Source organism: Amphiura filiformis, chromosome 19, assembly GCF_039555335.1.
Source record: "Amphiura filiformis chromosome 19, Afil_fr2py, whole genome shotgun sequence".
NCBI lineage: Eukaryota > Metazoa > Echinodermata > Ophiuroidea > Amphilepidida > Amphiuridae > Amphiura > Amphiura filiformis.
This window is the reverse complement of record NC_092646.1, coordinates 43,763,179-43,788,811: the sequence shown is the minus strand read 5'-3', so window position 1 is coordinate 43,788,811 and position 25,633 is coordinate 43,763,179. Positions and strand designations below refer to the sequence as shown.

The following is a 25,633-nucleotide window of genomic DNA, read 5'->3' as shown; positions in this document are numbered from 1 at the left end:
TGCACTTCTCCATAAATTCGTGTCGACCAGTGATTCTTAACTATGAATGCACACTGAAGTATGGAATACTGTGGAACCATTCCAATAACTTTTACCAGGTCTAAACTAACCTACACTGTCTACAGTCTATAGCCATTCTGCCACACCATCTACTTATTAATCTCAATATTACAATTTAAATTACCGCCCTGGATGGTGTTGATACCCAAACTTCTTTCACCCCACCTAAATTATTCAAGTCAATAATATTTTTCTCAAACAACAAATATTGATTATAACATTTATGTATATTATGAATGAAGAAAAGGCAAGGAAAATATTAAACATTTCCATGATTTTCAACATATCATCCTCACAAGGTATTTGCAGTAAAATAGAGCTTTGAAAATAGTGCGCTACTGATCCGGCGTTATGATGAAAAGTGTAAAAACACCTACTTTCCTTTAGAATCATGTAACCCCTTTTAAGAATATGCTATCTTTATGATCTAAAATTCTTAGAGAAGATAAAACTTTTATAATTACAAATATGTAAACAATTAACCCCAAACTGGCACAAAAAATAGCAAAAAAATCGGCAAAAAATGAGAAGTCTTCGGTACCAATCATTTTGATACACCCTGTATTTACATACAAACAAAATAATTGTGATTAATTTAAATTAATTTTTAATGCTTATTCATTTTCCTTGTTTAACGTTTATAATTAACAACATTTTTTAGATCTCGTATTCTTGTTTAAAAAATATATTATACAGCCTGTCTCCAAAAAAATTGTGCAAGTGAAAAGCGCTCTATTTGGCAATTAGAAAATACCGTTGTGACATAATGCTTACACTAACGTCAAGGGCGTAGTCGTAGCTCTCAAATGCCGTTTGTTTTGTTCAATTTGCTTGTTTTAATCTTGAGATATTGTTACTTAACAACGAAAGGGTAAAATCACAATTGTCCCATGGTATTTTCTAATTGCCACAGAGGGCGCTTTTCACTTGCACAATTTTTTTTCGAGACAGGCTGTATAAAGAAAAAGAATAGCAATGTAGCTTACTGCTAAAATAATGTGAATCAGTTCTGTTATTGAGTCACGGTTTAAACTATGAAGCCTTTATTGGGGTTGGTTTCTGTTTTCTACATTGTAAATTATGTAGGCTATACTGTATTTTTTTCTTCTTTTTCCCAGCCCCAATAAAACGTTTAACGTTTGATTCACCGAGTCTATTTGTCATATCTGTACTTTCACTTACCTATAAAAACCATTTCAAAATAATTATATTGCTTCTAATTTATTCCATTTTCATAAATACGTTAACATTAGGTTTCCTTGGTTATTTTACGTTTAATTAAAGCCCAGAAAGCAACGGTTTTATACCTTGCACGTTTGGATACTGATATTGTTCAATTCCCAGTAAAGCGGCTTGTCTTGTTGTCAATGTTGGTAAATGACCCGTAATAAAATAACGGATCGTGATATATAACATGCATTATCATGTCAGCTTATCTGAAGCTCATATCTCAATCCATTTGGTTTATTTTCGTCATGATAAAAATGTGGGTTTTGTTTTTCTTATATTCTTTTTCTGTCAATCTAAGTTTGTTTCTTTGTTTGTTTCTTTCTTTGCTTCTTTTTTTTTTTTGCTTCTTTCTTTTTTGCTTTCTTTCTATCTATCTTTCTTTCTCTTTCTATCTTTCATTCTTTATTACTTTCTTTCTTTCTTTCTCTTTCTTTCTTTCTTTCTTTCTTTCTTTCTTTCTTTATATTTCTTTCTTTCTTTCTGTCTGTCTTTCTTTCTGTCTTTCTTTCTATTTTTTTTTTCTTTCTTTCTTTCTTGCTTTCTATTTTTCTTTTCTTTCTATTTTGCTTTTCTTTCTTTCTTTCTTTCTTTCTTTCTTTCTTTCTTTCTTTCTTTCTGTCTGTCTTTCTTTCTATCTTTTTTCTTTCTTTCTTTCTTTTTTTTTCTTTCTATCTTTCTTTCTTTCTTTCTTTCCTTCTATCTATCTTTCTTTCTTTCTTTCTTTCTTTTCTTTTCTTTCTTTCTTTCTTTCTTTCTTTCTTTCTTTCTTTCTGTCTGTCTTTCTTTCTATCTTCTTTCTTTCTTTCTTTCTTTCTTTCTTTCTTTCTTTCTTTCTTTCTTTTTTTCTTTCTTTCTTTATTTTCTTTCTATCTTTCTTTCTTTCTTTCAACTCAAATTCTCAAGACGATTACAGTAACCTATTCAATCTTAGCCTATTCGGTGTACTTAAGAGAAAATGTTCTCTGATCCTCATAAGACCACCCTGTCCACTCAAAGGTTTCGGTTCGGTTCAATATGAAATATAATGCACATTTTTATCCGATGTAATAACAGAATAACGGAAAAAATTCACACCGCATTTGCAACCATTATTGTTTACATTTTACAGTCAAACAAAACATTGGACTATTGTCTACGGTGAAACTCACGTAGGTTAGATGGTAGAAATCATATTAATGACGTAGAATCAATAATAGAGACCTCTATATTACCATTAAAGCCCGTGATAAAGCTACGTCACGAAATCAAAGACAGATGTAGCTGAATCTTCTTTGTGGATCGAAAGACAATAATGTGGCTAATTACATCTTACACCGCAGGTGGTGTATGACGTGCAGTCCCTAAATTCAGTAAATTTTCATCGTCAACCGTGTAATTGAATGGGATTATTTTGAAATTTTAAAACGCTTGAAATATCACAAACAAATAGGCCTATGTTGATAAATAATATAAATACAAGTTAAAACCGTTGGGGTTCGATAATGAACCCCACAAAACTAACCGAGTATATGGAAAATGCCATACGGCCGGGCGGTTTCACGAGTTGCCGGCTCGATCATGTCATCCGCCGCCTGTTACACCGCATATTATGAGAAACCACCATTGACTACAGCACAATCGCTCAAGAATGGCCATTGAACTACGAAATCACACTTTGTCTGGTTGATATCATTCGAGGACCATGGGAATAATTAAATCAATTAGTAGCTGCTTTTGTTGCGTACTTATGCAATTATGTTAATGACGCTTCTTAAGTCAAGTAGCATTAAGCAGCTCGTCATCATCTTCATCTCTATCGAGTAATCATTCAACAAATTGTTAAATACATCAATAACATCATAAGCTTGCTTTGCTTACAGCCCACACAGTGTCATCGCCCCGATATCTTCATGGCAGAAATCCACCGCCACGCATAGCCATTTTATATCGACCTGTTTAATAGTTTTGTGTCGCATAAGAGCCGAAGGACATCTGACTAAGGCTACTGACAATAGCCCCGATTAGCCCGGTTACTGTCCTCGCTGTGTGTTAGTCAAGCATGGTACACCATAGGTCATTATGGTTTTAGACTACCTTCACAATTGGCCTATACACTGCGCTATATAATTCGGCACATATAAATCAAAATTATTGTCAGTTTTTGACTCAAGACGCAAGCTAGTATCTCAAAGCGCAAGCCAGCGACTATCATATCTGTTAAAAATATATATTCAAGTGCAAGGAACCACGTCTGGTTTCTTTATACGAAATCATTTACGGGAGATATTCATCATTTTCAAACCCGGTATCCAAAGATTTATCGTCTGAATATCAATCGTGCATAGCACATCCACGTGTATCGATCCTGTGTTTTCATTTCAGTGTCTCTAGCTGTATAGTGTAATTATAAACCGGGCGATGTCGGTGTGGCCCACGTATTAGGTTGACTGATGTTTGTTTTGCCAGTTTTTCTGTATTGTAGCATAATTTATAAATATTTTTCAAAATGATAATATCATACAGGTTATTCTATTTAATATCAGTTTTAATGAATTAAGAAAGCAAACATGAATGTTGAAAATTATGGTATTTAAAAAAAAATTTTTCTTTTTAATTTGAACAAGAAACAAAGAGGTATTAGACATTTTCGCAATAACATGGATCTCGCCCTAGCTCCAATATGTACCATTTATTCCACGTTAAATCACGTGAAAAAGATTTAAGGGACTGTAGGGCAAGATCAAGGTTGCTGCGAAATTGAAATAAGGTGTGTAAATCTGATACTAACCGCAAGAACATAAATGCTTGTTGTTGAAATTTTTCTTATTATATAGTTTTTTGTTGCCACGGCCACGTTAGATAAAATTATGCAAACATCCTTCAAAATGCTTTTTGATTTAATAACCCAGCTCCTGTACTGGTATTGGATACCAATCTTAGATTCGGATGAAATATTCGGGTAAAATATATGACATCGCATGGAATTGATTCACCTTTTGATTATTAGCGATATGCATAATTGTTTATATAGCTAATATTTATTGTTGATCAACACTACCTATGCGATAGCAAAAGATCCGTTGTCGGGAAAATGTCGGCCATATTAAGAATAATTTATCATGTTTACAAATGATGTTTACCTTTAATGTTCCAATTTTAACTAAACATATATTTTTGATGTTAATCATGATGAAAGAATTCAGTTGAACTCGAAATTATACTGATATTAATTACATCAAATACTAGTATAAAATTGTTCTGAAAAAGTTTATATAATTATATTAGTGACAGTAAAAGTAAAGTGTACTGGCACTTCAATACTGAACAATGCTGATTTTAGAATCTCCCAGCTTATTAATCGCGAAATTCCAGGTTAAAAATAGACTATGGACTTTCAATTTTAAACGGGATATTGAACGGGCAAAGTCCCTAACACTCACACTGTCAATCATACTTGTTTATCAATCAAATTTAACCACAAGCAAATACAAGACGTGTTCATGCACTTATTGACGCGTTCATGCAATTACACAACACAAAGGCGGGGTAGGCCACATACTTGTGTACCATGTAGTTATTAATGGTAATGACAGGTACCCGGAGGATTTAAACCATAACGAGATCGGGGCGACCAATCACATGCTTTACATCATGACCAATTTTAGTAGGCCAGATTTCCGACAAACTCATCCATAGAAGCTCATAGACCGCAATCCAAAGTCAGTAGTCCACTTGGGAAGCTAACAAACAGAGAGAGTAGGGTGACTGAAAATAACAGATGTGAAAATCTATCAATTGTAATTAAATCAGAGTTTTAAGGGATCTAAAATGAGCGTTTATTGCGTTTCGACAGTATTTTTTGTGGGACATGAGAGCACCTCAGACCTATCGAATTGCATTCTGAATACGAAGCATGTCTTTCTGATATCAAATAATTTTCACTTTTTGAAAATCACAATATAATACAAATTTTATGACAAATTATAAAATTTGATATTTTTCAAATTTTGATATATAACAGTCCTCGAAGTAAATTATATAAATCTAATGATATATTCTTAAAGTGTATGTAGCAGGGAGGAAAAGCCGACGGTCAATTGAAAATTTTGACCTTTCATATTGAAGATATGGATTTTTTCCCAAAAGACCTAATTTTTTTTGGTGTTTTGGGAAAAAATCCATATCTTCAATACGAAAGGTCAAATTTTCAATTGATCGTCGGCTTTTCATCCCACCTACATACACTTTAAGTATAAATCATCAGATTTATAAAGTTTACTTCAAGTACTGTTAAATATCAAAAATATCAATTTTTAATGATTTGCCATAAAATGTGTATTAAATTGCGAATTTCAAAAAATCAAAATTATTTGATATCAGAATGACTTTCTTCGTATTCAGAATGCAATTCGATATGTCTGATGTGCTCTAATGTCCCAAAATAAATACTGTCCAAACGTTCATACCCCAGCCCTTAAGCTTAAATACAATATCCAGAGTATGCACAATGGGCAAGTGGACTACGGGGTAGTCTAATGCATACTCTGAGCGTCATTACTGAGACTTACTTATTACAACCAAAACAGGTCTTAATAATTAAGACCTGTTTTGGTTGTAATAAACAAGTCAGTGTACATTAATTATTAATGTACACTGACTTGTCACGATCGACAAACATCCGTTTGACCTCTCTCCTTTACTTGTGTAACCTACTTTATCACATAAAAGTTTTCATTAAAGCTCACATTGCGTGACATTGTATGTAAATACAGTATAGAATATATATAGGGCTATACATATCCCAATTGCAATCAATTTGAGTACTTGATGATAATAATTTGATCAACTACAAATAATTGATTAAATTGCCTTATGCTGGTACAATTATGACGTGACATGGTTTTTGAAAAATTTAGGCGATGGGTTTGTTAAATTTAGAAAAACATTTCTGACTTAAAGAATTTATAAGACTTGATTGCCTTATATTAAGGCAAAATAACATGGCATGGTTTTTCCTTTGGTACATTTAGAACGACACTTCTGATTTTGTAACCTTGATTGTTATTGATCTTTGAAATTCACAAATATTGTTCTACATTATGTACACAAGGCAATAACCATGTAATTTTGGTTTGTAGAGAAGGCAATTTGATTTTTGTTAAAAATCTTCTCTACAAAATAACACTACAATGATGATATGGTATTTGCCAATGCAAATCTGAGTACACATTCTCTTTTTTATTAAAAATATATTTCGTGGACATACCTTAAAATATGTTTCGTAACACGTATACATGAACAGACCTTTACAATAATAAAGTTTGTCACTAACAGACCTTAATGCTCTGCATGCTAGCCATAGGCTTCAACATAAAAAGTTCTAGTTTTGAGATATTTTTTTCAAAATATCAAGGCCTATCTTAAGAACCACTCATTTGTACTCATTTTAATGTATATTTCATGCTGCTTCCAAATATGGTAATGAAAATAAACAATTATTAAATTTTTGAAATTTTTGGAGAAAAAAAATGAAACTTGTCGTCTGCAGTCGACACCCGCATGGAGAGAGTTAACATATCTTTCGTAACACACATACGTGGACAGACTTTTCATTATTCTTTGAGATCACAGTTCATATAGCACCGACAAGATAATACACGAGCAATCAAGTACATTATTTTACCGTGTTGAAGAATATGTTTTCGCAGACGTTTTGCAAATAATAATGACTAAAGCATTTTCAAATAACAATTGAAATTGAGTCCATTGGGAGCAAGCGAACGTTTGTCTGCGGAAGATTGCAAACTTAGTAATGGGAAAGAACGAGACAGACTAACACTATACTAACAAAACAAGGTTAATATAACATTTCTGTAAAAATAGAGTAGTATTTATTTTCCATAAAATGTTAGCTTTTACTGTCAGACATGTCCCCCTTTTAATTTGGCCCGAACAAGTGAGGTAAAGCATAGAAAATTGGAATTTACTGCTAGCGCCCATGCATGATACTCCCGCGGTTGTAATACGGTACGATCCTCGGGTTGTGTATGTATGTGTATCCCGCACGCCGTGTACGTACTGTGCATACGTGTTCGACTAATATTTCCATCGTAATAATAAAACGTCGGTTCCGGCGTTTTATTCAAAATCTCGGATTTTGACAAAACTACAGCACCTAAAATCTTGATTTTTGCAGAGTAAATCTTTTAAAGTACATTACAATCGTGTAAAAACCAGAATTAAAAGAAATCTTGAGGGCGTTCTCCTCAGCAAATGTTATAACATGGCTTTAAGTCATCGGTATAGAAGAACCATACAAATAGCTCACGGTCAGTTTCGGGAAGAGTAGGGTATTAACCTTTACCTCTTCTAACCTCTCCTGGTTTTCAAATGGACCCTACGGAAATGAGCTTCACATGAGACTTCCTTGAGTTATCCAGGGTTGTTTAGACTTGGACATCGCCAAATCGGAATTTACTACTAGCGCCAATGCATGTTACTTCCGCGGTTGTAATACGGTACGATCCTCGGGTTGTGTGTGTATGTGTATCCCGCACGCCGTGTACGTACTGTGCATACGTGTTCGACTAATATTTCCATCGTAATAATAAAACGCCGATTGGCTGTTCTTGAAGTGTTGAGTGGATTTTAGAGCGGGATTTGAACAAACATGTTGTATATTTATATTAATTTCTAGTTTACATAAAATAAAGTACAAATAATTGCGTTATGATTTAGAGGACCCTTTTGTTACAAACTATGTAGTATGTTATCTCTTTTTTTATATATTTCTATTAATATCAGGTATACGAGTGGCGTTAAAGGGTGAGATAAAAACCTCCATGGCGAGAGAACCCGGCATCTGTAGCCAGTGATACTCAGAGCAAATCTTCTCTGGTCCTCAATATAACACCAACCTGTCCACTAAATGAAACCTTTCAGTTTCGGTTCGGTTCAATCTTGAATAAAATGCAAATTTTTATCCGGTTAATTATTTGTATTAAAAAATGTCAGCAATAACGATAAATTCCTACCGCCTTTTCAACCATTATTGTTTACATTTTACAGCATACTGCAGTTACTGTCCGTTTTCCTATACACAATAGTCAATACACAGTGCTCTCACCATTGACGCGCGACCTTTAAATAGTGTACATGTTAGAAGTATATGCATTTCCCCAGTTAACATCACTGTGTGAAAAATAACCGGCCAATATTTAAAGTATTCTCCAAACTTCTAGCAAATATATTTCTCTAACATGACCTAAAATTACAGTTAGGTTAGATGTTCAGAAATAGTCGCACTTTCGTAAAATATGAGTGACGGCAAGGCATAGCTAGCTCATAGCTAGCCAACTAGCTAAATGGAGATTTGACCGAAAATATTGGTAACGGACCGCTCAGTTCTGAAGGATGCCACAAACAACTGTACAAGCTACATTTAAAGTATTCTATGAAATTCTAGAAAATATAGTTTTGTAACATGTCCTAAATTTTTAGCTAATTTAGGTGTTTGGAAACAGTCGCACTTTTGTGTTTTAGGAAAGATATGTAAACGACAGATAACACCAAAAAATATGAAGAAATTATTTCCAAACCATGTTAAGTCAACAATCATTATGTTGCTCATTTTCAAGAATGCTGGTTAACAAAAAGCAGACCATTGTCTCATTTCGTGAACAAAGGTCCACTTACCATTGTTTCCTTGCGTTTCCTTTATAATCGGTTACCCAACTGAATCTATAATACCAGCTCATTGCGATACCGCACATATAAAACAGACACATGTGCACAACCAGAGAAGATCTGATTTAATCAGTTGAGCTGTTTTCAATGAGTGTTATCTTGGTTTAATAGCTTTTAATGGGGTTTAAGTCCTGCAAAGGTCGTGGTGAATTATACTGTAGACATGACTGCATCATGGTCAAACAAAACATTGGACTATTGTATGCGGTGAAACTCACGTAGGTTAAGCCGTAATTAAGCTACGCCACGAAATCACAGACAGATGTAGCTCAATCTTCTTTGTGGATCGAAGCACAATTATGTTAATAACGCTTCTTAAGTCAAGTAGCATTAAGCAGCTCATCATCATCTTCATCTCTATCGAGTAATTAGCAAATTGTTGAATGAATACCTCATTAGCTTGCTTTGCTTACAGCCCACGTATTTTTGTTTTTCCAGTTAATGTTTTCTACATTGTAGCTTAATTCATGAATAACTTGTTTTGAAATAATATCATATAACTTCTACTAAACACAGCCAAATTAAAATGTGTCCAGTAGTCCCATCCCCATTTTCTAAGAGTCTGATGAGTTTATGGCAAAATCATTTTTATAATAATTTTATATACACTTTCCTTCGAAGGTTGATACCAAATTTGATATCAAAAGTTTAACCATCGTGAGCAGAGGAACCTTTGTTTGGAAATTCGTGCAATTTTAAAAATGACATCTATTGTATCACATACATGACATAGCGGAACTAGCGTGAGTGCCAAGAATTACGTCGCCTGAATAGGCCGGCAGGTTAAAGGTTTACCCATGCATGCCAAAATGCAAATCAAATACCCCGCTCTTTCAATTGTGCGCAGGCAAGTGGACAATGATTCCTGTACGGGTTGCTTCAGGCCATATAATAAGCTGATACCATGCATTGACTTTTGCGTGGTCAATTCGTAATTTGTCAATTTTTGAAATTGCACGAATTTCAAACAACGGCTCCTATGCTCACGGTGATAAAACTTTTGATATCAAATTTGGTATCAACTCATCAGACTCTGACTTTTTAATTTGGCTGTGTTTATATTAATGACCAGTTTCAATGAATTAGGAAACTCAACATAAATGTTGGAAATTATGCGATTTTTTTCAATTTGAACATGAAATTACGAGGTAATAGACACTTTCGCAACCCGTTTCGCAATAACATGGATCTGATCATAATCCCCAAATGTACGATTTATTCCACATTAAATCACGTGATATAGATTTAATTTAGGGACTATAGGGATTGTTCCAGGTTGCTGCGAAATTGAAATAAGGTGTGTAAACCTGATATTACCAGCTAGAACATAAAATGCTTGTTTGTGAAATTTTTCTTATTAGATTTTTGTTTTTGTTGCCACGACTACGTTAGATATAATTATGCAAACATCCTTCAAAATGCTTTTTGATTTAACTCAGCACCTGTACTAGCTGCATTGGATACCAATCTTAGATTCGGATGATTTCTTATTTTCTTGCAGGGTAAAATGTATGCCATTGCATGGAATTGATTCACCTTTTGATTATGAGCGATATGCATTGTTGTTTATATAGCCTATATATATTGTTGATCAACACTACCTATGCGATAGCAAAAGATCCGTTGTCGGGACAATGTCGGCCATATAAAGAATAGTTAATCATGTTTACAAATGATGTTTACCTTTAATGTTCCAATTTCACCTATAAAACGTATATAATTATCTTCCGGTGGCACACGGGCAGTACTAATTGGATGCACTCATGCTCTTAGAGTCATTACTGAGACTTATTCTAACCAAAACAGGTCTTAATTAATGTGCACTGACTTGTCTAGATAGAAAAACATCCGTTTGACCTCTCCCCTTTACTTGTGTAACCTACTTTATAACATAAAAGTCGTCATTAAAGCTCACATTGCCTGACATTGTGTGTAAATACAGTATAGAATACATATACAGGGCTATAAATATCCCAAATTGCGATCAATTTGATTACTTGATGATAATAATTTGATCAACTCCAAATAATTGATTAAATTGCCTTATACTGGTACAATATGACGTGACATGGTTTTTGAATAATTTTGGCGATGGGTTTGTTAAATTTAGAAAAATATTTCTGACTTTTATTTATAATTTATAAGACTTGATTGCCTTATATCAGGGCAAAATAACATGACATGGTTTTTTTCTTTGATACATTTAGAACTACACTTCTGATTTTGTAACCTTGATTGTTATTGATCTTTGCATTTCAGAAATATTGTTCTACATTATGTACACAAGGCAATAACCATGTCATTTCGGGTTGTGGAGAAGGTAGTTTGATTTTTGTTTAAAAATCTTCTCTACAAAATGCACGACAATGATGATGGTTTTTGCCAATTTAAATCTGAGTACACATTCCCGTTTTATTAAAAATGTATTTCGCAAATTACGTGGGCAGACCTTTCATTATTCATTGAGACCATAGTTCATACTAGCACCGACCAGAATAATACACGAACAATCAAGTACATTATTTTATCGTGTTGAACTTGAAGAATATGTTTTCGCAGACGTTTTGCAAATAAACGATGACTAAAGCAGTTTTAAATGGAAATTGAGTCCATTGGGAGCAAGTGAACGGTTGTCTGCGGAAGATTGTAATCATGGTAACGGGAAAGAACGAGGCAGACTAACACTATCTTACTATAATTCATCGGAATATGTCTGTCTGTCTGTCTGTCTGTCTGTCTGTGTTTTCTCGGAGACTAGGTGTGGCACGTTCCTTAAATTTGGTGGGTGGGTGCAGCTTGATATGAGGAAGAATCCATTTATATTTTTGAGGTCAAAGGTCAACGACCGGGTCAAGTCCAATTGAAATCTAATTTCAAATTGCTCCTATGGAGCTCAAACTTGGTGGGTGTGTTGACCTTGGACTATCAAATGATAGTTTCCACGGTGACCTTTTCGTCAGACCTACGGTTAAGAGGTCATAGGTCAAAAAAGGTAGAAACAAAACATTGGACTATTGTCTGTGGTGAAACTCTCGTACTTTAGATGGTAGAAATCATATTAACGACGCAGAATCAATAAATAGTGACCTCTATATTACCAGTAATAAAGTCCGTAATAAAGCTACGTCAAGAAATCACAGACAAGAAATCACAGACAGATAAAGCTAAATCTTCTTTGTAGATCGAAGGACAAAAATGTGGCTCATTACATCATATCTTACACCGCATATTATGAGAAAACACCATTGGCTATAGCACAATCGCTCAAGAATGGCCATTGAACTATGAAGTCACACTGGTTGATATCATTGCAGGATCATGGGAATAATTCAATCAATTAGTAGCTGCTTTTGATGCTTACTTATGCAATTATGTTAATAACGCTTCTTAAGTCGAGTAGCATTTAATAAGCAGCTCGTCATCATCTTCATCTCTATCGGATAATCAGCAAATTATTGAATACATCACTAGCTTGCTTTGCTTACAGCCCACGTAATTTTGTTTTGCCAGTTATGTTTTCTGCATTGTAGCATAATTCATGAATAACATGTTTTGGAATAATAATATCATTATAGCTTTTACTATTTTATGATCAATTTCAATGAATAAGAAACGCAACATAAATGTTGGAAATGATGCGATTTTTTTGCAAATTATTTTAATATTTTTTCTTTTTAAATTTGAACAAGAAACGAAGAGGTATTAGCCATTTTCGCAATAACATGGATCTCGCCCTAGCTCCAATATGTACCATTTATTCAACATTAAATCACGTGAAAAAGATTTAAGGGATTGTAGGGCAAGATCAAGGTTGGTGCGAAATTGAAATAAGGTGTGTAAATCTGATACTAACCGCAAGAACATAAATGCTTGTTGTTGAAATTTTTCTTATTATATAGTTTTTTGTTGCCACGGTCACGTTAGATAAAATTATGCAAACATCCTTCAAAATGCTTTTTGATTTAATAACCCAGCTCCTGTACTGGTATTGGATACCAATCTTAGATTTGGATGATTTCTTATTTTCTTGCAGGGTAAAATATATGACACCGCATGGAATTGATTCACCTTTTGATTATTAGCGATATGCATTGTTGTTTATATAGCCTATATATATTGTTGATCAACACTACCTATGCGATAGCAAAAGATCCGCTGTCGGGAAAATGTGGGCCATATTAAGAATAAATTATCATGTTTGCAAATGATGTTTGCCTTTAATGTTCCAATTTCACCTATAAAATACATATAAAATTTATATATTCCGGTGGCACATGGGCAGTACTAGTTGGATGAATGCATACTCTGAGCGTCATTACTGAGACTTATTACAACCAAAACAGGTCTTAATTAAAGCCATATTATAACATTTCTTTAAAAATAGATTAGTATTCATTTTCAATAAAATGTTACCATTTACTGTCAGATATGTCCCTTTTAATTTTGAGCCGAACAAGTGAGGTAAAGCAAAGAAAATTGGAATTTACTACTAGCGCCAATGCATGTTACTCCGGCGGTTGTAATATGGTACGATCCTCTGGCATATGTGTGTGTGTCCCGCACGCCGTGTACGTAGGGGTGTGTTGACATCGAATACGCGTTCGACTAATATTTCCATCGTAATAATAAAACGCTGATTCAGGCGGTTTATTCAAAATCTCGGATTTTGACAAAACTACAGCACCTGAAGTCTTGATTTTTGCAGAGAATCTTTGTTTACTAAAGTACATTACATTACAATCATGCAAAAACCTGAATTTAAAATTTTTTTGAGGGCGTTCTCCTCAGCAAATGTTATAATATGGCTTTAATGTACACTGATTTTTCTAGATCGAAAAACATCCGTTTGACCTCTCCCCTTTACTTGTGTAACCTACTTTATAACATAAAAGTCGTCATTAAAGCTCACATTGCCTGACATTGTGTGTAAATACAGTATAGAATACATATACAGGGCTATAAATATCCCAAATTGCGATCAATTTGATTACTTGATGATAATAATTTGATCAACTCCAAATAATTGATTCAATTGCTTTATACCTGTACAATATGACGTGACATGGTTTTTTAATTTGGCCATGGGTTTGTTAAATTTAGAAAAATATTTCTGACTCAAAGAATTTATAACACTTGATTGCCTTATATCAGGGCAAAATAACATGACATGGTTTTTTCTTTGGTACATTTAGAACGACACTTCTGATTTTGTAACCTTGATTGTTATTGATCTTTGCATTTCAGAAATATTGTTCTACATTATATACATAAGGCAATAACCATATTATTTCGGTTGGTAGAGAAGGCAATATGATTTTTAAAATCTTCTCTACAAAATAATACGACAATGATGATATGGTATTTGCCAAATAATTCGGCAAATAATCTTGTTGACATATTTTACGTATCACAGATCATGTTGTACACGGGATTCAAATTGAAAAATAAGGGTCTTTGGGTGACAGATCAAAATAATGAATAAATATGGGGTCTTTGGGTGACAGCGACGCTGAAAAAGGGGGTCTTAACAGCCCTACATACGCGTCACCTCCAAAGTGGGAGTGCCCCCGCAATTAGGGTCAGGGATTAGGGGGTTAGGGTTAGGGTTAGGGTTCGTAATGGCCTGTCTTAAATAAGACATTGACCAGTGGCGTAGATTTCTTTTTGACATGGGGGTGGGGGGATGTTGGAACAAAATTCTTGAAGTATAGTCAATCCAGCACCTTTTGGCGACAGAATAAGTTTATTGTACAAATGCGCGCTTAGCACGCGAAATTGTCAGCTATTTGGAAGCTAAACTGATGAAATATGGTGTAAAAGTAGAATAAATGCGCGCGAAGCGAGCTAAAATTTGCATTTTGGAGCTAAAATGGGCAAATATGAGATTAATTTACGCCTATGACATTGACAGGATTTTGTTGGATGAAACTTCTTATGTGTTTCCATTTCATACGCCCTCTGTTGGTCTAAGATCAAAACTTCCGGTCAAAAGATCTCATAGCCTCGTCCAGTTATAGTGGAAGTTGATTTGTTGCATTCAGGTTTCAAAACACTAATGCTAAAATATTATCAAATTTGCTCACACGTACTTCAAGCTACATAATATCACACAGTTAGAACAACAAAGGTTTTGCCAGTTGGGTTTTGAAAAGAGTATTATATATTGCCTGCGATGGGCAATGTATTATATTACCCGGAGTAAAACCACAGAGGACGTTTTGAATGTAAACATGTGACGTCATTGGCCAATTCCATCTGTATCGCTCTTTTAGTTTTAGAAATGTTGTGAGTGATATAGATTTCAAGTTTGATATTTCAGATATCTGCATTGGCAAACAAAAAACAGTGAAGGCGGCAGATAGGAGCCTGCCTAAAGCGGCAAGACAATTTGCAGCCCCTTGGCATTGCCATTAACATTGACTGCTGGTTATTCTGTCCTCCAGAGCACATCATCTCATGTTAACAATATTATTGATTAAACGAATGAGTGAATGTTAATCACCAAGTAGTTGTAAACATAATTTTTGAAATTAATCTAATACTGGAACTTACTTTTTGCAACTTTGCTAAACTGGCCTCAAAAAGAAACTTATTTCCAAACCATGATAAATTGTTCACAAGGTCATATCTTAAAATTATCTCCATAAAAATGAACAAAAATTGCACACAGGATTACTTCAATACTCTACTCTAAACACATGTCAGTAGCCAAGCAGTTGTTCAACTGACACAGCAGTAAAATGCACAGACACGGAACAGCTTTCGGGACCACATTCACAGGCGAATAATTGGAACCCAACAAAAGAAATATGTTGGGCTGTGAATTTTAGTCCAGGAAGGTGTTCCATTTTTATGGAGAGGATTTTAAGATATGACCTTGTGAAAAATTATAAGTTTCTTTTTGAGGCCAGTTTACGTTGCGTCTGCAACCACCAGACTTCATCGAGCAACTGACCCGCATTCCGGATGAAGTCTGGTGGTTGCAGACGCAACGTAGCAAAGTTGAAAAAAAAAGGAAGTTTAAGTATTAGATTTATTTCCAAAATTCAATGTTATTTATTCCGCAGGCTATGAGCAGATGGAACCCTGTACATATCCAATGTTCATTTGCATGTTGTACTGCCAAGACTGGCTGTTGTAATTCTAACACACCAGCTATTTTTAATCACGTAACTTAATATTGAAAAGTGTAAAATAACATTCATTCTTCTTACAACGGGTGTTAAACAAGCATATTATATAATTATTTTCATTTCTAGTACAAGTTCATACGTAAAATAAAGTACAAATTGCGTCATTGGTGTATCCTTTTGTTATAATATACGTATGTTATCTCTTATTTTTATCTATTTATATCAGGTATACGAGTGGCGTTAAAGGGTGAGATAAAAACTCAATGGCGAGAGAAACCGGCATCTGTAGCCAGTGACAAGCGTGGCACAATAGTCCGTGGCGCCGAACAGTTCCTGTGTGAAAGAGTTACAGTTTGGGGAAAAGGTAATGCACAGAGTACATATGAAGACCTGAGCGCAAGAAGACAGTAAGTTCACTTGGCCCCTCAACATGTATACACTAAAGTTACGTATAGTTTCTTAGGGTTTTATCATGTTTAATACATGTTCCAGGGTGAAAACAACATGAAAGGTTGTAAAAGATTTGTTTTGGCCCCTGAACATGTATAAAACATTACAGAACTATACGAAACTTTACGCAACTTGAGTGTATACATGTTGAGGGACCAAGTGGACTTACGATCTTCTTGCGCTCAGGTCTTCATATTTTTGATCCAAATACAAAAATGTTTTCCTACTTTGGAATTTCCAGGCGGTACATCAGCTTGATCTTTAAAAGATGCTTTAAGACTTTATCACAGACTCGCAGACTGCCGGGGTAGACTGCTAGATGTTTGAACCTACCCACCGTCCTTATTGAGTTGATGGCTCACCTTTGATGTTCACTGCCTCCTTCACTATGGACCACACTGTCCTCATCCCATTGGCATAGTCCAATAACCTCAATTAAACAATCATAGTGCAAAATTTGACCTCAAGTTTCAGAGTATGAGTTTTTGTACCCAAATTTTCAAAGGTCATTGAATGAATGTGCAAATGTATTGGGGTTAAAGAACTGTGTTTTGATAGATGAGCATGTTGCATGTGGATCCTAGTGACCGTCCTCGCAAAAAGTCTAGGTGATTCACTCAGGAGTCAATACTAACCAATGATTATGTTCCATATAAATCACATTTTGAAAAGAGCGCTTTGTCGACAGTAATGTCTTTGATCTTTTTTGCCTATTTTGTCCTTTGGATATACAATCATTTTTCTGAGGTTCAAACTTATATAAATATAAATATAAGTTTAAAAAGTTTCCGATCTGATGCATGATGATACAGATCACAAACTCAGTGTCGCTGTAGTACCACCTGAAAATTTCGATGTAATGAATAGAGTTTTGTGTTTGGATTGAAAGTTTTTAACTTAACATTTAATTAAGTAGTATAGCCAGGATTTTAGTGTGCAAAGCCAAATTTTCGTCCTCATTTGTCATTCTGCGTGTTTCTACTGAGGGCCAAATTCCGTGCCATGCCGTGCCGTGCCGGGTCATGGCGGGTAACAAGCCCAGTAGAAACGATCTGGGTAATCGGTTGCCGTGTCATGCCGGTTCATGTGCTCGCCTTTCGTGATCCACCTCTTGAGGTGGATCATGCCGGGTCAAAGCGTGTAACCCGCTCAGTAGAAACGAGCCGTGTGATCGGTTGCCGGGTCGAGGTCATGTGTGTTGCAAAAATAACGCGATTTATATTCTATTTGTATTTTAGTAGGGGCATAGGCCTATAATGTAGTAAGTTCATTCTTTCTGATATTATATACACTGGCCACATGTGTGACTCGCATGAACTTGATGAAGTAAAGTGGATATGACTTTACATAGTCTAGGCCTACTTCTTTATAGTTAATGAGTTGGTTATATTTTGGCTGTAAATTAATTATCATAATGGCCAATTACTAGATCCACTGGTAAATTAATGCAATTTGGATTAACGAAAACACTAAATTGTGATTAGGTCCTATGCCATGAGCTGCCATACGTAGACATTTAAATTTAGGATACAACCGTCATGCCTTGCGCTCGTGAAATCTGTTTTCCGTACTTCCGGTTTACAGGAAAAAAAATGCCGTGCATCGTGCGAGACACGGCTTTCTGGTCTCAGTAGAAACAAGCTGGGTAACGGTGGCCGGTATTTTGTGCCCGGAAAATAGCGGGTCAAAAAGCCGTACGCTCAGTATAAACACGCCGATTGTTTGTCACAATTTATGGATTTACTCTTTGCCGTCCCCATTTTACCTTTGAAAAATATTTGTAGGGGAGTCAATCCCCCGGCCCCCTGGCTACGCCCCTGATTTAATCATACCAACATAGCTGAACTTAAATAAACGTTTGGTTGTTTTAATGCTAATATACTTCTGAGGATGTGTTCTCACTTTAGCACTTAGTCCTGACTAGTGAACTGATTAGTACTGATTAGTACTACATGTATTAATGCCTTCAAAATATGAAGAGCTTGGTTCCAAACCATGATAAACTGATTTACCTGTACGATATTGCAATGGGTTGTGATGCTATAGTAATGGTATAGTAATTTCAGTTGGATGCACCATTACAAAGCAAACAGTGGGTGGATGCACAGTAACAATATTGTGTGAGGCTTTTGGTTCCCAAATGAGAACAATAGTCTGCATTATTGCTAAGCAGCTTTGTTGTGGTAAATGATGGCTTGTTGATGATACAACTCATTGTTGCTAACTTGTCAAAGTAATTGTGATTGTATTACACAAGTAAATGAGAAACAAGTGGTTGTGGATAGGCCAATATAGCTTTTACGAAATCAAAGTAGGACGTTTTTGTATCATCAGGTCATTTAGTCTGTGTTCAAGGTTCTGTGGCCATTTTAGATTTTAACTACATTGACGTAAATGCAAATGAGAACGCAATGTTACAAATGGGTCTGGTTCTGGTTGGAACCCCGGGTTCGAGCGTCCACTGTGCTGTGTGAACGTTCACTAAAACTATATACAGGCCCGTACGCAGGATTTTTTTTTTTTGGGGGGTGCTGATTTTGAAAAAGTGGACTTTTTTCTAAGGGGGTGCGATTTTGTGAAAAGTGGGCTTTCTTCCCAAAATTTGGACCTTTTTGACCAAAAAAGCATAAAAAACCTGATTTTTTGGCTCGCTACGCTCGCAAATTCTTAAATTTTGGGACTTTTTGTATAAAAAGCACCCCCGCCCCCCCCCCCCCTGCGTACGTGTCTGACTATATACAATGGAATTATATTGTATTAGTGTGAAAACAATGCAATCTTTCTGTTTCTTATCACGCTTATTCTCTATCCTTTTCCACCCGGTTCACAGCACACAGCGAAGGCCAGATAGTAATTAGTGATTGCATAGCTTTACGGTCGTCCACAGTAAATAGTGATCGTTAACTGTGAAGTTGGGCCTTGAGAGCAGATGGGCATACAATCAACTTGAAGCTATCCATTGAGTTATTTTACATAAAACTAATGGAAAACACAATGTACGCAGATGTATACGCGATTGTGATAAATATCTCTTCTGAGCGTATTCATGGTATTGTTTAGGTTTTTACCAAAATAGCAAAATTTTCTATACTTGTATATTCCTATTGCATTCCCTCTTGCTAAGTAGATTTTATGTGTAAATGCGGACAGAGAAAATCTACATTTAATTTTCTTCCTACCTAAATAGTGTATCTGCAGATCATATTATTCATATGAGCAATCCGTCTGATATCAAAAGCTCAGTTTAAGTTTTGATGTATGAAGTACAGTGGGCAGGTGCGGCTGTTGATCGGGGTCACCCACCTATAATAATGTGAGCATGAAATGTCAAAGAACATATGTGACGTGTCATGTCAAAAGGAGACACTTTTGGGCAGGGTATCAATATTGGGGTTTTTACATATCTTAAATATAGAGATATATTGCTCCACAACGCCGTTTTCCCCATTGAAATCGGACATTCCAAAGCGAAGATATTAAGTTTGTAAGTTATGGTATTATAAAATTGGAAATTGAGATATCGGCCTTTAAAAAATATTATTGACAATGTTGACAGTAGGAATTACCTTGAAAAATGTATCAAAAAATACAAGATGCCAATTATATTCCGGTCTGAAACTATCAGACAATATTTTAAACATTGGTAACATCACAAATTCGCAACAAACCCAAATTGTGAAAAAATCACCCATGGGCAGATTTATGTCTATTTCTCCATTTACGATCCTGCCCAAAAGTGTCTCCTTTTGACATGACACGTCACATATATCGATTTTCAGGATGGGAAACTTCCAGATAATGCATTAAAACAATCAAATTTGTTACAAGATGAGTAAGTCAGGTTGAGCTTCTACGTTAAATCATTCCGATTTAATGAAGTGATTCAATGGGCGGGCAGCCTGTCTTTACAACCACTCCCTGCCTGTCGGTGTTACAATCGACCATGGCAATGGATCCGTACAACACTAAATTCCATAAGTAATACTCACTGCTAAATATATCTCTTATCGTGGTTATAATTTTGAATTACTTTACACTTTCCAGGCATCTCCGCTAATTTACACGTGTAGTCGCATATGTGAATAAGTAACTGTAGTCTGTTAACATCATTAAGAGGATCTAACTCAAGAAATGTTAGTTTTGTTTTTTGTTTTCGACTAGAAAAAAGGTGATATCGAAAAAACTTTTTCGCTAATGGTTTGTTGCCCAGCAAACACAAAAACGTTTTAAAAACGTTTTAAATAAGTTATATTTTGGCTTTTGGTTTAGGTAAAACGTTTTAATAACATTAAAATGTCGGGTTATATAAAGGTCATGAAAACGTTTTAAAACGTTTTTATGAAAACACACTACAACAATATTTGTTAAATGTTTTCAAAATGGTATTATAAACTATTTTTGCAAACATTTTTTGCCAAACATTTTGTCAATACTTAAATAACATTATGTTAAAATATTTGCACCCAGCAAACACAGAAATGTTCTTAAAATGTCTTTTTCAAAACGTTTTAATAACATTTAAATGTCGGGTTATATAAAGGTCATGGAAACGTTTTTAAAACGTTATTGCAAATATTTTGGGCAAACGTTTTTTGCAAAATATTTTTTCAACCCCAAAATAACATTTTGTTTAGAATGTTTTGTATCAAGTTTTCAAAAATGTTTTTGGAATATTATTAAAACGTTTTTATACCCTTTATATAACCCGACATTTAAACGTTTTCTGTAAAATATTTTGTGTTTGCTGGGCAGTAGATTATCAAAAAATGTTTTTTAATGTTATGAAAACGTTTTATACCCTTAATATACCCTTTATATAACCCGACATTTAAACGTTTCCTGACAACCTTTTATAACCTTTTGCGAATGATGTCGAAAACGTTTTGTGTTTGCTGGGTGCATGATGTCAGCCAAAAGTTTTTTGAGTGTGATTTAGAGCTTTTATTTTTTAAAGTGACAGTAATATTTATTTGAACATCAACTCACCTAGTCCAATTTCTATACATTGATATTTAGGCAAATTCAAGAGGTTTTTATGACCTGCTACCACGAAATGTGCGTAAAGTCGCAAGCTGGTAGTTTCGAGACATTCTGCTCCATTGTGCCCCCATTCACAAAGGACATACAGACATACTACTGACTTGAACAGGTGCGTAGGAAACAAAGAACACCAAACGTATTAGCCAGGGCGTCTCGAAACTACCAACTTGCGACTTTGCGCTCATTTCGTGATCCTCACATTAATCTAAGGTAACTGTGTAATCATGGAAAGTAGACCAACAAGGATACTTTATGTAAATCAAAATATCTTTGGATGTAGCTGCTTGAATGGGATGGGATAACAGCCATTGTTTCTGTGTAGTCATTCTGCTTTCTACTGACGTATGAGCAGGCCCGTACGCAGGGGGGGGGGGGGTGGTGCGATCGCACCTCCCCAAATTTGCAAAAGTATAAAAAAAGTCCCAAAATTGCATAATTTGCAAGCGTAGCGAGCAAAAAAATCCGTTTTTTAACCCTTTTTTGGTCAAAAAACGTCCAAATTTGGGGAAGAAAGTCCACTTTTCACAAAATCGCACCCCCTCCTGGGAAAAAGGTCCACTTTTTCAAAATCAGCACCCCCCCAAAAAAAATCCTGCGTACGGGCCTGCGTATGAGTCAGGTAAACAAGGAGGGTCCTTATATATAATTGATTTGACATAAAACGTTATACTGTATTTAAGCGTGCGACCCGATTGTAAAAGATTCTGGGAATTTCCGAAAAGATTAAGTTCCCTGAGGCACATAAAGATGCTACAAAAATAACACAAAAAAGACAATGATTTGCACAGGAAATCACAATAGGTCAAATTGTATTCAGTATAAAGCTAATATTGGTTTACCACTTCGTGTGTATACCTATCAAATTTATCCACAGAACTGAAATGGAATCTTATATTATGAAGTACTGTAACTAAATAAATACACTTCGTGCGTACGGGTTAACTTGAGTATGCTTTTGGTTAGACAAGATAAACAGTTGTGTATATTTACAGTTGTTTCACGATAAGTTGCTGAATGCTTGATATAATGTGAATGCCACGAATTAGCTTGCGCAAAGGTTAAGGTTTGGGATGAGGTACAGTGGCGTAGCCAGTGGGGAAGGGGCCGGTGCCCCCCCCGCTCGTCATGGCCGTCGGTTCATGTAAGGCCGTCGGTAGACGGAAGGCGTTGGTGAAAAAATTTGGCTTAACAATAGACTATTTTTTTACCCAGGGTGACAAAAAAAAAGGGATAATTATAAAAAAAAATGATGAAAAATTGTGAATGAAATTGAATTTTACACAAAATTTTGTGTTTTTATGTTGGTACCACCTATAATCTTGAATTTGGTTTTCTTATGTCATTTTCTACTCATATCAGCTTCCGTTAACCGCGTTTCGCGCTTTTATGTTTTGCGTCTTTGTTGCAGAAATCATTGGCGTGGTGTTCCATGTTACATTGGAAAACGTCAACATGAACAAGGACACAAAGAATAATAATTATATAATAATATTAATAACTAAATGTTCAACATTACACAACAAAGTAAATTGACCTTTTCAGCGATTCAAATCCATTTTATTGATTTGATAATTATGTTAATTTAATAGGTATCTTGAAATTGGCGTTAACGTTAAAGGGGTTTGTGGATTTTTTACTCAGTTCCTACCCCCTAAATGGTCTATTCCAGTTGAAATTCATACACTCCCTATTGAAGACATGACGTTAATCTCCTACACAGGGGGTGTAGATATCAAATGGAGCATCCAATTTAGCTAACCCCATCTGTGTGTAATTAAGATTATGTCTTGGGGTGTAAGTTTTTCAAGTGGAATAGGGGAAAGTGGGGTAATGCCGGACTGTGGGGAATCCCGGACACATCGATTGCAGCTAAACGGAGAAGAATGGCACTATTATACTACCTTGGGGTATTAGCTACCTCAAGGTGTATCTCACGTGTACTATTACCAGCGCTTTGGGTCTCGTCTTTCTTTGTGAAAATTACGAAAAAACAGAAATGGTAATTTTTGACTTTTTATCTGAAAAGTGATTTATAAGCTGGGTGACAGCTAATGCGACAAAGGACACAGATGAAGTATGGATGGAAATTATGCTTGATACTTGATTGTTAGCTGGATGTATGCATTTTGGTATCTTAAAAATGGATTAGTAGAAAAAGCACTGAAATATTAAGTCGGGACCGTGAGGGGTAATCCCGGACACACATGCATTCTCTATACAGATGGGGTAATGCCGGACACTTACTATTTCGAAAATATAGACAACAATGACAGCCCCATAGTTGTATGCTTGAGGTAACATAAGTACCTAATACATTCTAGGGGATTATCATCCTTCTCCACTTTCTCTTTTAGCAGCAATCATTGTGTCCGGGATTACCCCGTGTCCGGCATTACCCCATAATTTTTTACCATTTTGTTTTTTAATTATAACTTATTAACTATAGATGTTGAGTTATTAAAAACTGGTAACTACTTAGAACATTACTCCTACTTTGCATTGATATGATTTTCACTGATGAACTTTATGTAATCTTGTACCTGTGTAGCCTTAACGAAAGGTGCCCGGGATTACCCCACTTTCCCCTAGACCAATGTACTACGCAGGCTCTATCACATTCAAATAGTGTCAAAGACATGAGGAGAAAGGAATCGACCACATCAAGCCTTTTGGTCCGCTCTGCCATGCCAAATTTCGCATTTCTATTGTTAAATATTATGTAACAATTAAAATAATTTTGGTATGGAAATAAATATGAATGCAAATCAAAACATGCGATAAAGATACTTCACTAAATAATGATTGAGAAGTAAATGCCGGTGCTTCTTGATGCCATGGATACCTGCCATTTATGTAGTAATGTTTGGGTGATTTTGCAATGCGTTATGTATGGCATTGTGTAGTATGCAATAACGCAATTCATGTTCAATAGCCGCGTCAAAATGAACTAAAATGTCAAGTAGAAAATCATCACACATGAATTTAAGAATCAATATGAATCATGATTTCCAGCACAAATAACTGCATGACTTTATTATTAAAATATGATGAAGTGTCAAGTGCAATGGCGCGCAGCAAAATGCGACAGACGCGTGTATAAACTAGATTTCTTAAAACGTTAATGCAATGACAATAACGCGGGCATTATTTTCTCCACTGCAAAGACTCATAACATAGCTATTGTAAATATTGACATTTTTTAAAAAATACCGAAGCGTGAACAGTTAACGCTGAAAGTAAAGTCGTAGTAATAATGAGACAGTGTGTCCAAAAATAAGCTAGATATGTCACAAAAATGGCATCTTTGTCCCATCCATAATCACTAAGGTATAAGACATTTTTTGTTTTGGATATAGCCCCCTTTTCATTATCGTACTTGCTCATGTAGCATGTTCAAAATCTTTAATTGTTCAAATACTAAATGATGAATTTTCTTGTTATGTTAATATAAATACTATGCTGTCTCAAATCTTTTAACTGTTTGGTTATTTTGTTTCAAAAACATGCCTTTTATGCAGTATTTTGGAAATCTGAAATCTTTTCTGTTGTTGAAAAATTCCCCAAGTTTTGTTTGGGTTTTTGCTTGCAATTTCTGAATTTTGAATTTTATGATTTTGATAAAAGTGCTTTGTATTTAAATTTGATGAGCTGTGTTGGTTATTTATTTTAAAATGGTAAATATGGGTTAGTTTGCCCATTTTAAGTTCATGATTGTGTAGGCCTATGCCTATATATATTTATGGATCCTATGTATTTAAATAATTTGTTAAATTATTTTGATGTATTTTGATGCTAAAAAATGCTAACTGAGCAAGTACATATGCAAATGCACTACTTTTTAAGAGGGTTATACCAATTACTTTTTTATGCATTGTATGTCCCTGGTATGTAGGCCCCTATGGTATTTTCACAAATAAAACGTCGATCTGAAACATAGGTGATAAGGACATACAAAATCTTGAATTTTAAAAAACGTCTGGTGAGATAGCTTTACA

The 25,633-nt window shown here is 35.1% G+C and overlaps 1 protein-coding gene across 1 annotated transcript in view; it reads left to right on the top strand.

The window, feature by feature from the left end:
• The window catches only part of LOC140140731 (arrestin domain-containing protein 2-like), a 94,996-nt gene that overhangs the window by 25,447 nt on the left and 43,916 nt on the right, over positions 1-25,633 (top strand). Inside the window, exon 2 of the mRNA XM_072162480.1 lies at positions 16,375-16,512. Within this exon, the coding sequence (XP_072018581.1) occupies positions 16,375-16,512 (138 nt within the window). The remainder of the gene's footprint in view (positions 1-16,374; positions 16,513-25,633) is intronic.